The sequence below is a fragment of the Nelumbo nucifera genome, chromosome 1, assembly GCF_055504915.1.
Source record: "Nelumbo nucifera cultivar China Antique chromosome 1, China Antique-T2T, whole genome shotgun sequence".
In the NCBI taxonomy this organism is placed as follows: Eukaryota; Viridiplantae; Streptophyta; class Magnoliopsida; order Proteales; family Nelumbonaceae; genus Nelumbo; species Nelumbo nucifera.
This window is the reverse complement of record NC_142649.1, coordinates 135,801,898-135,812,545: the sequence shown is the minus strand read 5'-3', so window position 1 is coordinate 135,812,545 and position 10,648 is coordinate 135,801,898. Positions and strand designations below refer to the sequence as shown.

At 42.4% G+C, this 10,648-nt stretch overlaps 1 protein-coding gene across 4 annotated transcripts in view; it reads right to left on the bottom strand.

Annotated features, from left to right (window-relative positions):
• Positions 1-4,892, bottom strand: part of LOC104612577 (katanin p80 WD40 repeat-containing subunit B1 homolog KTN80.1) — a 41,305-nt gene extending 36,413 nt beyond the window's left edge. For all 4 annotated transcript variants that reach the window (XR_737828.3, XR_737829.3, XM_010280028.3 and 1 more), the window contains exons 1-5: positions 4,548-4,892; positions 4,098-4,228; positions 3,626-3,743; positions 3,036-3,262; positions 2,827-2,929 (exon numbers count right to left, since the gene is read on the bottom strand). Coding sequence is in view for 2 of the 4 variants with exons in the window: in XM_010280028.3 (XP_010278330.1) it covers positions 2,827-2,929; positions 3,036-3,262; positions 3,626-3,743; positions 4,098-4,228; positions 4,548-4,572 (604 nt within the window). In the remaining 2 variants the exon portion in view is untranslated. The remainder of the gene's footprint in view (positions 1-2,826; positions 2,930-3,035; positions 3,263-3,625; positions 3,744-4,097; positions 4,229-4,547) is intronic.
• Positions 4,893-10,648: the final 5,756 nt, after the last annotated feature.

Genomic DNA, 10,648 nt, shown 5'->3' with positions numbered 1-10,648 from the left:
CTTCCACATTATTTTCTTGGGCAATCTATGGAATCTGCAGAACTGATTCTGTAAGTTTGGTATCAATTGCTGTTCCTGTAAGTTTGGTATCAGAACTGATTCTAAATTTTGATGGAAGTGATTTGGGAAACCCTGGAGTTGCTGGGATTGGCAGAGTTTTTAGAGGAAGGAACGAAAGCATTAAGTGGGCATTTAGTGGCCCAATCGGGGTTGCTGATTCACCAAAAGCAGAAATCTTGGCTGCACTCACAGGTCTTCGAATTGCTAAAGAAAAAGGCTGGTCTGTTCTAACTTTGATGGTGTTTGGTATGGCTTCCATTTATTAGATAAACGGTGCCAGCTCATCGCCATGTAGGCATTTGTCCCAAATTGTTATTTGGTGGGCCTGTTTATCTGATAAACATTTGCATCGCTTTACGTGCAATCCAACCGTTGAGGGAAGCTTCATTTTAACATTTCCCCTAATACAAAGGTGTTTATTTACTGTTCCGCTTATGTGGCACCTAGCTGTCAACAAACACTAGAAAAATGTTTATCAACCAATTTTTCTCGGTTTTGAAGACAAATCAAGTACAAATGTTTATTTAATAAACAGAAGCCATACCAAACATCCCCTTTAAAAGGAGACTTTGCAAACACAATAAGATGGTTAGGGGAGGGGGGGCCCTTGGAGACTAGCCCATTACCCATCTGAGGCCAGAGACATATTGAACACCTTGACTGTAAATCTAATCTGGATTCCCAGAGAACTGAATACTACAGCTGATGGTTTAGCTAAATCAGGTACCTTTAGGGAAAATCATCTGCCTCTGTAATTTCTTTTTGCTAGTTTTGTTGTAGTCTGTACATCTCCTCATGTACTTTTCCTTTTATCAATACAATCAATTAACTCTTATTTCAAAAAAAAAAAAAACAAATTAAAGGCCCATGGGCCACATGGACTTAAGAAACAGTTAAGCTGAAACTTAGACAACAAGGCACCCATGAAGGGTTGCCTTACTTAAGTGCCAAGCTATTTGTATATGAAATGTCATTATATTCTTTATTTTTTGAGATTATAATACCAAATAGACATAACTAAATTAAGTTATTAATTTTGAAGGTTTATATTTTTTTTTGGAAAGTGAGAAAGAAATTGTATTACTGATGAGGGAGAGGGTCCTTGGCCACTCTGTAGAAAACAGAGTTAGTTGGGTGTTATTTTCTTATTTGTTACGGTTCAGTCAACACACATGTTGGTGTATGCTGTCTTGAACCCTTGAAGACTTCAAAACCTAAGCCGATAAAGCAACTAAGCAAGTAAGAACATATTTTTGTCCAATCAATACATTCTTCTTTTGTATTTCAGATGATTGCTATATTTTTTGAATTTTCTTTTCTTTCATTCTATCCTTCTCATGAATATATTGATTTTCTATATTTTAATATGAAGTTTATACTTTTCTATGAAGATTATATATAATTACTAGTGAAAGATATTTGCTGGGTGCTATGGAACCTAGGGAAATTACCCTAGGATTCATAGTTTTCATTCAAAAAAAAAATCCATCATCTGGGTGACACCTAGGGTGCCTAGGCAACAAGATGCCCCCCTGTTGCCTGCCTTGCCTTTTGGCACCTTGAAAACTATGAACTGAAACTGCAATTTTCGAGAATGATGGAGCACCTGGGAATGACATAGGAAACTTGATCTTATACATAAATGGACAAGCATCTTGGGAGAGTTTATCCAAATTCAGCACACATCCACCCAGCTGTTGTGGTTGCAGTTTCTTGTTCATCTTCTTCTGCAGAAGATAAACCATGGTTGGTTTGGTCAGGGGCAGGTGAAATCTCTCGTAGCCTACATTTAATGCATCTGATACCGCTTCTAAGGGAGGGGATAATCCTACAACCTATAAGCACATTTTATTATGGAAGTTATTGAAGAGGTGTTGGGTTTAGTTGGGGAGGGGAGGGGACGGGAGGATACTTGAGATGGTTCAGCTGTAGAAGTGGGAAGAGTAACCCAGATATGGAGTAGGTGATGTTGGATGAGGTCTCGCTAAAGAAAGAACAGTTCCTGTGGCTTTGGACCAAGTTGTGCAATGTGAGTCTTGGTGACAAGACCATTGAATTTATTATTTACAGATGGGGATGGATTTGCTGAAGAAACAACTTGAAAAACTGTAAGAGGAGCTTGTCACAAATGCACACCTGACTTGGACAAGGGCCAAGGTAGCAAGGGGGAACATGTGAAACAACAAAGCAGGTTTTTAACATCCTGACCTGAGAGATGTTCATATTAGGAATAGAGAAAGGACAACAGGAAACTTAAAAGAGAGAATTCAAGAAGAATGAAGGAGAGATGGCAGGTGGTAGGGGGGAGTCACGGGAGTGACTCAGCTATCTTGAGAGTGGAATTCAGTCATATTAATCATTAGGGGTGAGGTCTGGAGGGTCCAGAAGTCGCGTGCTTTATTGAGTTTGATTTGCTTGTTACTTTCCTTCTTTATAATTATAAGAGGTCCTGTTTTATCCATCTACAGTCTATTTGTAGGTGCATAGATCTTTCTGTAAACAGACAACCATCTCCATACAGAAGGAGATTCCTAAGTTTATAAGAAGCCTAATTGCCGGTTCACTTCTTGAAAACCAAGTCGACAAATGTGCATAAACTTTTATAAATGGAAATGCATTCGATATGATAAATAAGGTGATCATTAAACTATGGATATGTATCAAGTCTTGGCATCTCAAACGGAACAAGAAAACATAATATACACTATACATACATAATATACACATATGCATATGTCACAGAGATAACCTAAAAGTCATACTCACCTGTGGCTAGCAGGAACTCAAGGGGATGAAAATCTATGCAGGTAATTCGTCCTTCATGGAATGTAAAATCATGTAGAAGCTTTCCAGCTGTTAGATCCCATACCTGTTCAGATAGTTTTAGAAGCTGTTATTTACAGTTTTATTCATTCATTTATTTATTTATTTATTTGGGGGGAGGGGATGGAGTATATCAATGGCTTTATGGTTACCTTCACAACATTATCAAGTCCACCAGAAACAACCCAGCGTCCATCAGGAGTGAATCTAATGGTACTAATTCCCCGAGTATGGCCCTTGTATGTGTGAATGCATCCCTTCTTTCTGATGTCCCAGATCTTTAGATTAGCATCCAGAGAACCAGATGCAAAGAACTCACCAAATGGATGGAATTCAACAGCAGTGCAATTAATTCTGTGTCCAGTAAGGGTGCGAACAACTACACTTCAACAAGAATCATAAAACAAATTAGAAAATGCCAAAAATTCTCCGAATACAAGCCTTAGTTTAAAAAGTAAAGGAATTGCTATGTGAAGGTCTTAATCAACAAAATTAATGAGTCAGACTTGGGATGCAAGCGATTAGATTCCCAAGCCCAACTGAGACCAAACAACAGGATTATTTCAATTATATGCTTCCTTGAGTCATTAACTCATGCGTTCTATTACAGTGCATGTGCCATGAGTTCCAATTTTCAGGTGCCATATCTTGGTACTTAAACTACCTAGCAAGCTGTGCCACCAACTGTTTAGCAAGTGTTTTCCAACTTAAACAATCAATGGGGTGAAAAGAATAGACTTACTCTTTGCTTCTTCCAAATCCCACAGCTTTATTGCACCAGTAGAAGCTCCAGCAACCACCAAAACCTCTGCTGAATCAAAAGCTACACATTCAACTGGACTTGTGTGACCAGACAGGCTCTGCATATTTACACACAAAAAAAAGAAGGGTGATATCCTGTCACAGCAGGTAATTATGTACCTAAACGTCAGATCTCCTTGCCAAATTAGATAAAGGTGCAGACAATGAGAAGTTATAGGATTAACATTAGCATGCAATTAAAAAGAAAATAAGTGGCCCGTTTAAGTCCATCAAAGAATTATCCTTTGGTTAACTAAACCGTGTATATTTCAATTCGGTTTGAGTTATTAGTTTATATTTACCACAAGATGTAGAAACAGAAGTACCTATTAGAAGCCATGAGTTCAAAAATTATGACAAATTCAGAAAAGCACGAATGTGTAGCCGAAGAGAATTTCGGAATTTGAACTGACCAGTAATGAGTTCGGTTTCCCAATCGCCCACAAATTGACCCTATGATCTTCTCCTCCGGTCACAAGAAGTCTACACGATTTCTTTCCGATACTTAAACAGTTCACACTCGATGCATGGGCAACGAATTCTTCTAAAGTAAATTGGTCAAGCAAAATAAACAATCCAATGGAGCAAAATGAATCCACCGAACAGAAGAACTTAATGAATCGGATTATACAAAGTCTAAAACATTCCTCCTCACCAATTCGTGGGGCAACATTCAACAGAACAAAAACTAAGCAAGAGATATAAAAATAAATAAAAAATGAAAGCCACCCCGCTAAACCAAGTAACACTCTCTTCGAGCTAAAATCTTAGCTAAGTAACACAAACCCTAAGTTTAGACAAATGCATCTAAATGCAGAACTCATTCAAAACCAAACACTTAGCTAAATCAAATGAACGGATACGCAGCTTATAACCTCGCTTCGCCATCAACCAACGAGCAGCAAATTTTTCTTGTCAAATCCTAGCGACAGAACGAGATCGGAGACCGACAACGATGTGCTGGAGAAACCCAAATTCATCCAACACCGGCGCGGTTGCGAAAGCCAAAAAACAAGAGCAATCGTGGGGCGGATTATGAGCTCCGCCTCTAAAAGCAAGACTCGATTCAGAGAGTATATTTGGAAGAATTGCAGAGAAATCCTAGAATTTTCCTTGGTTTACTGTGTGTGAGAGAGAGAAGGGGGGATCCCCTGAAGACAGAGTTTTTTAATGTTTTTTTATTTCCCTCTCTGCTTTTTAGACGCGCCAAGTAAGAAAAGGAGGAGGAGAGAGAAAGAAGGCCGCCACTCGAGGAAAACTCTTCACAGCTTCGGTATTCAGACCATGATTGGGACTGTTCTGTTCTGTTTACTTGTTTTGACCGAAATGCCCCTCAGTTTGAGTTGGTTTGAAGATAGCACAATTTTACCAAACTGCCCTCGAACTCGCATTCGCACATGCAGTCGACGACGAATCGAATAAGACACCTAACGACCGATTGGACTGAATCAACTGACTCGATATCATTGGTCGGTCGGTGGACCGTAAACTGCTAAACTTTTTCTTTTCTTGGTAGAACCGTAGAACTGTAGAAGTGGACCGTCAACCCTGAGAGTATTTTTTACCAGAGACATTGGTCCGAGATGGTTTTTTACTCTTTTTCTTCTTCGGTAGCTGACCTCGGTTTGAATCATCTCGGATAAATTACAAGTAGCCACCCTATGTTTAGGGGTGATAATTATGCGGATTTGTATAAATAGAGAATTGTAAAAATAAGCATTGATTTATGTGCTTCTATCGTTAGGGAAAGTTTCATTTTAACATTCTCTCAAATAGGTCGGCGTTTATAAAATGTTTTGCTGATGTAATGTTTAATGACACTTAACTATCAATAAATGGGTTCATTATTATTTTTCTTGATTTTACAAATAAATCAAATATAAATATTTAGTAAATAAACATCTACGGTTCCAAATACATACAAATAATGACTCTCAACATGTTTTTAAGATGAATTTTGTTAAAAGAAAATTGAGAAACATTTACACCTAAGATTTCATAAAAACTAAAGTTTAAAAAGACAAATTGGTCTCACAAATAACATAAGGGTAATATGAGTTTTACTTTTTTTGTGTGTCTTTAAACGTTGCTAACAGGACTTAAATCCGCATCTCCACTAGGACTACCTAGTTAATGTACCTGTTCGGGTCATGGTTGATCTGGCCTTAGACGACACGTGGCCGCCCAATCATTGCCTGGTCATCCCCGGCCATGTCAGCATGGCCCGGCTAGCTCCGCGGCATACATTGACTCTGCGGCTGTTGCCACGCTACGCTATTACTATAGCCCCCCATCTTATCCTCTCAGCCACATCAACTACACGTCACGCGGATAAGCACAACTACGGATAAGATGAGGGAAGAGGACAACTCCACTAGGGAATAGAACTCTATCCTAAAGACCTCGGCAGTTAACCTCATCTCGGCAACCCCAGAAACCCAATCTGACCAGGACATAGACCTTCGGCTATAAAGAGGTATCTCCTTCTCAAGGTAAGGGATTCCAATTTCTAGCATCCATATTGTTACTCTGCTCAGACCAGCACCCTTCTTGCTCGGCCCGACCATCCACCACCTTCTATTGACTTGAGCGTCGAAGTATCTACCCAGGGATAACTCCTTGGGCCTCTGACATCCTTTCTTGATCACAGGTCTTGAAGCGCGGCTCCGCCCTACCACCTCGGCTCCGTCAGTTCGTGCACCACCTCGGATTGAGCAGTATCAGTTTGGTGTCGTCAGTGGGAAACGCAGTAAAAGCCTTTCCTAAAATCTCTTCCTTACCGCACAACCAAGAAAGTGATCAAGATGCCCAAGAACTAGTCCGAGCGATCGACAGGCCGATCCCCATCTCGAGAATCTCACCGTCGTAGCCCTCCACACCAAGAAATCCCGCAACCCCCAGCCGCGGTTAACCCTGTGCAATTCCAAGTAATGCAAGAAAAGGTCGACAAGATCGTTAAGATGATGCAAACGATGGGTTCCGCAGCATTGCCCAACCAGGCTGTCCCCCCTCACGCCCCGATGCGTACGAAGGACGACCCTCGCCCTGAGGACCCCAAAACGCGTCGAAGCACAACACACGTCGCACAACACCTGCTGTGTAACACACGCCGTGCAACACAAGCCGTGCAATACACACATAGCTCAGCACACAACAATGACTCGATTGATCTTTGAACGGCTTGAGCCCATGACGCGTAGCTCGGCAGCGTATCACCGACCAAGTAAACTGCCTTGGTTGTCCATGGTCCGAGCCTAAAGCGGAGAAGAATGCCCCCGCCCATTAGGGCCTGAGGGCGGTCATTGAACTCCACAATCCACTGACTAACAATTAGACCAGAGCTAGCTGAGCAACGGCTAGCCCTCAAAGAGCCAAAAAGCTCCTGAGACCAGTAACTGAGCGTCCCGAAGATGAGAGCTCGAAACATACTCTAGCCCCACTAATCGGAGACTGAAGATCTCGGCCAACCCCAGACCTCGGCCACGACAAGACCGAGGAACCCAAATAGCAAAAAACAAAAGGAGAGAGATAAGTGGTACGCAAGTTCAGAACAAAAAGAGTACATTTTCATTAAGTTAACATCGTTAGTACATGATTCAAAGCTCGGCATATCGAGCCATTACAAAAAGAACAAGAGAAACAAAAGAAACCCGCGACAACTCAATCTTCGGTGGGAGGATCAGCAACCTCTTCTCCTTCCTCACCATACTCGCCCCCATCATCCTCATCAGCAACAAGGTTATCCTCGGTGGGTGGGGTCTCGTCGTCATACGCACCCCAAGCCTGCACAATGTCAGCCAACTATGGACAGTGACGCAGCGCCTTCCACCGGAAGACGTTGAGCCCTGCTTCATAAGAGCTCGAGGCATACTCATCCATCTCTTGTCGGTACTCAACCGAGCCCTTGAACTGAGCCATCGCCGCTTCGGTGGCCCTCCTACTTCAGTCGCTCCCTCTCCGCCTTCAGGCTACGAACAACATTTGCCTACTTGGTTATCTGGCTACGAACAACACCGCGCAATGCCTCGGCCGAGCACTCCTCCCACGACCACGCAATGCCTCGGTCGAGCACCTCAGTCCTCGACTTCAGAACTGGGGGAGTGGTGTTCGGGTCTGAAGGGATGAGAGATCCATCCCATGGACGCCCAAAGATTGCGGAATAAGGGGGGCGAATTTCAAAAATTTCTCTCCCTTCAACTAGGAATCGCATTCCATATTTAGAAAATTATATTTTCAGTGATCATTCTTGAACCATAAACTGAACCAGATCTGAACCAAAAAGAGTATGAGAGGATTATACCTTATACGGAGAAACAGTATCTCCCAATGGAGGTGTTCACGCCCAAGGAAGGATCCAAAATCTGCTCCCACTGAAAATGGCGTAGTGCAAGATGGAGCAGAATCAGCAATGTTCTTCTCCAAGAACTCTGTCATTTGCAAGAAACAGCAGGATGACACGTGAGCACAACTTCCTATCAATTCTTCCTCCAAGAACTGATGTCAAGATCAAATCTTGACTTCTCCCACTAGTGGAGATCGAACTGGCAAAACAGGGCGGCAAGAACAGGGAGGCGGCAATAAAGAATTTGCAGGGTGCAGAATTCTCTCTTCTTGTGATTTCAGCACTAAAGAAAATCTAATTGTGTGTCTCCTTAAGGCTACCGCCCCCTCCTTTTGTTAACCTAAAAGATCAGCTCCTAATCCAATTAGGAGCTACTTATCCAAATCATATTTGGATAAGACCCCTTTTAGGTGATAGGGATAAACCCTTATCTTATCTGTAGATTAGATTAGCTTTATCCTAATCTCATTAGGAGGTTTCTATTCAGATCTGGACTCTATGAGTGGATAGGGTCAAGACCCTATCGTATCTGCTAATCCATCTCAGAATTCGCCCCTTTATTAACTAATAAAATAGCCCAGTTCGAAATGGGCTTTAGGCCTATTAAGCTTATGTGCTCACTTAACCTTCCTAACTGCTGCCCAGTTGGGCTTCCTTGTATGGCGTGGGACCCAAGCATTGATTTACACATCAGCCACATGGGTTCGGCCCAGCCTTTGTTACAAGGCCTGGCCGAATACACTGTTATGGACAGTGCACCCCCTGAAACCCATCAAATGGGCTCTATGGGCCCAACACTTACCCTAAGTGGTCCCTGGGCCAAGCCACCTTGCAACACCCAGGGACTGTGGGCAGATGCAAGATTAGCCCATCAGGTATTATCCTCAATGGTCTTACACTTAACCTCTCAGCCCATAATGATCATACACTGCCCGACAAGAGAAGACCTCTCCCTTGGCTGTAAGGAACAGTGTTGCACTCTACTTATATGGATCCCGGGAATTAAAACCTTATTGCAAACATTTTAGAAACCATAATATATATACTTTTATATCTCATATAAAATATACTTTGCAAAACAAATCTCAACGGTTGAAATCGGCTGCCGACAATCTTGGTTTCCATTAGTGAGAGTGCATCCCTGATCATTACCTTTGTCCGACAAAGGGGTTGATCCTGTCACTATGATCACCCACTCAGATGAATTCTCAGACTGTCCCAACATACCCAGGTTTTGACCCCCGCTAAGGATCTCACTGAATGGTACATCAAAGACAGCCCAATCCGACACCTAGTGCAGTATCATAATCGAGTCTAGGGGTCGGGTGTAACTTTCCAGTTTTGCCCATCAATCTCCAAGGTCCAGGGCAATACTGGAAATCTGGTCCAGTTCAAAGATTCAATTAATCCTACACTGTATGTGCCTAGGGTCTCACCCTGGCAGCTGAGACAGGCCACCCCAACCGACTTGGTGGCACCACAGTGTCAACCTTGTCAGGATAGGTCTCCCCAGACCGATCCACTGGCTGTGAACATTGTAAACTAACACGAGTCTCATTAAGTGTTCAGTTTAAGGGTATTACACAGAAACATACCAAGGGAACATGAATCAAATATGCACTTTTATTCATTTACAATAAACTCATAAAGTACATCATTCTGATTGAAGCTAAGGGCATACAAAAACTGTCTAACAGGGTTATGGTTGAGCTAGCCTTAGACGACACGCAACCGCCCAATCATCGCCTGGTCATCCCCAGCCAGCTTTGCAGCATACACCGACTATGCGGCTGTGGCCGCGCTACGCTATTACTGTAGCCCCCCATCTTATCATCTCAGCCACGTCAACTACACATCACACGGATAAGCACGACTAAGGATAGGAGAAGGGAGGAGGACAACTCCGTTGGGGAATATGACTCTATCCCAAAGACCTCGACGATTAACCTCATCTTGACAACCTTGGAAGCCCAATCTGACCAAGACACAGACCTTCGGCTATAAAGAGGTATCTCTTGCTCAAGGTAGGGATTCCAAATTCTAGCATCCATACTGTTACTCTGCTCAGACCAGTACCCTTATTGCTTGGCCCGACCATTCACCACCTTCTACTGACTTGAGCATCGGAGTATCTACCCGGGGATAACTCCTCGGGCCTCTGACATCCTTTCTTGATCACAGGTCTTGAAGCGCGGTTCCGTCCTACCACTTCGGCTCTGCCTGTTGGCATGGACTATCTATCTGCAACATCGGTTCATGCACTACCTCGGATTGAGCAACATCAGTACCAACTCAGCCATCACTCATTTGTAAAGATAATATGAGGTTTAGAAAATATTTAATAAAATATTCTAAGAAGTTAATTGACCGAATGCCAAGAACAAGTACAAATTGCTAGAATTGGGGGGATTTTTGTCGCAATGCAAAGTTTGGGGGTGTTAAATGTCACTAACCCCTAAGTATAGGGTGGCTGTCCACAATTTATCCTAATTATTATTGACTATTCTTATTAGGTCTAGCTGGTAGTTGAACATGTATTACCTTGAGCTTTGAACATATAATTAATTTTTGTGTATTTGAGAAGTAATATTCATTTGTTTTTCAGTAAACAGAAGTCCTTTG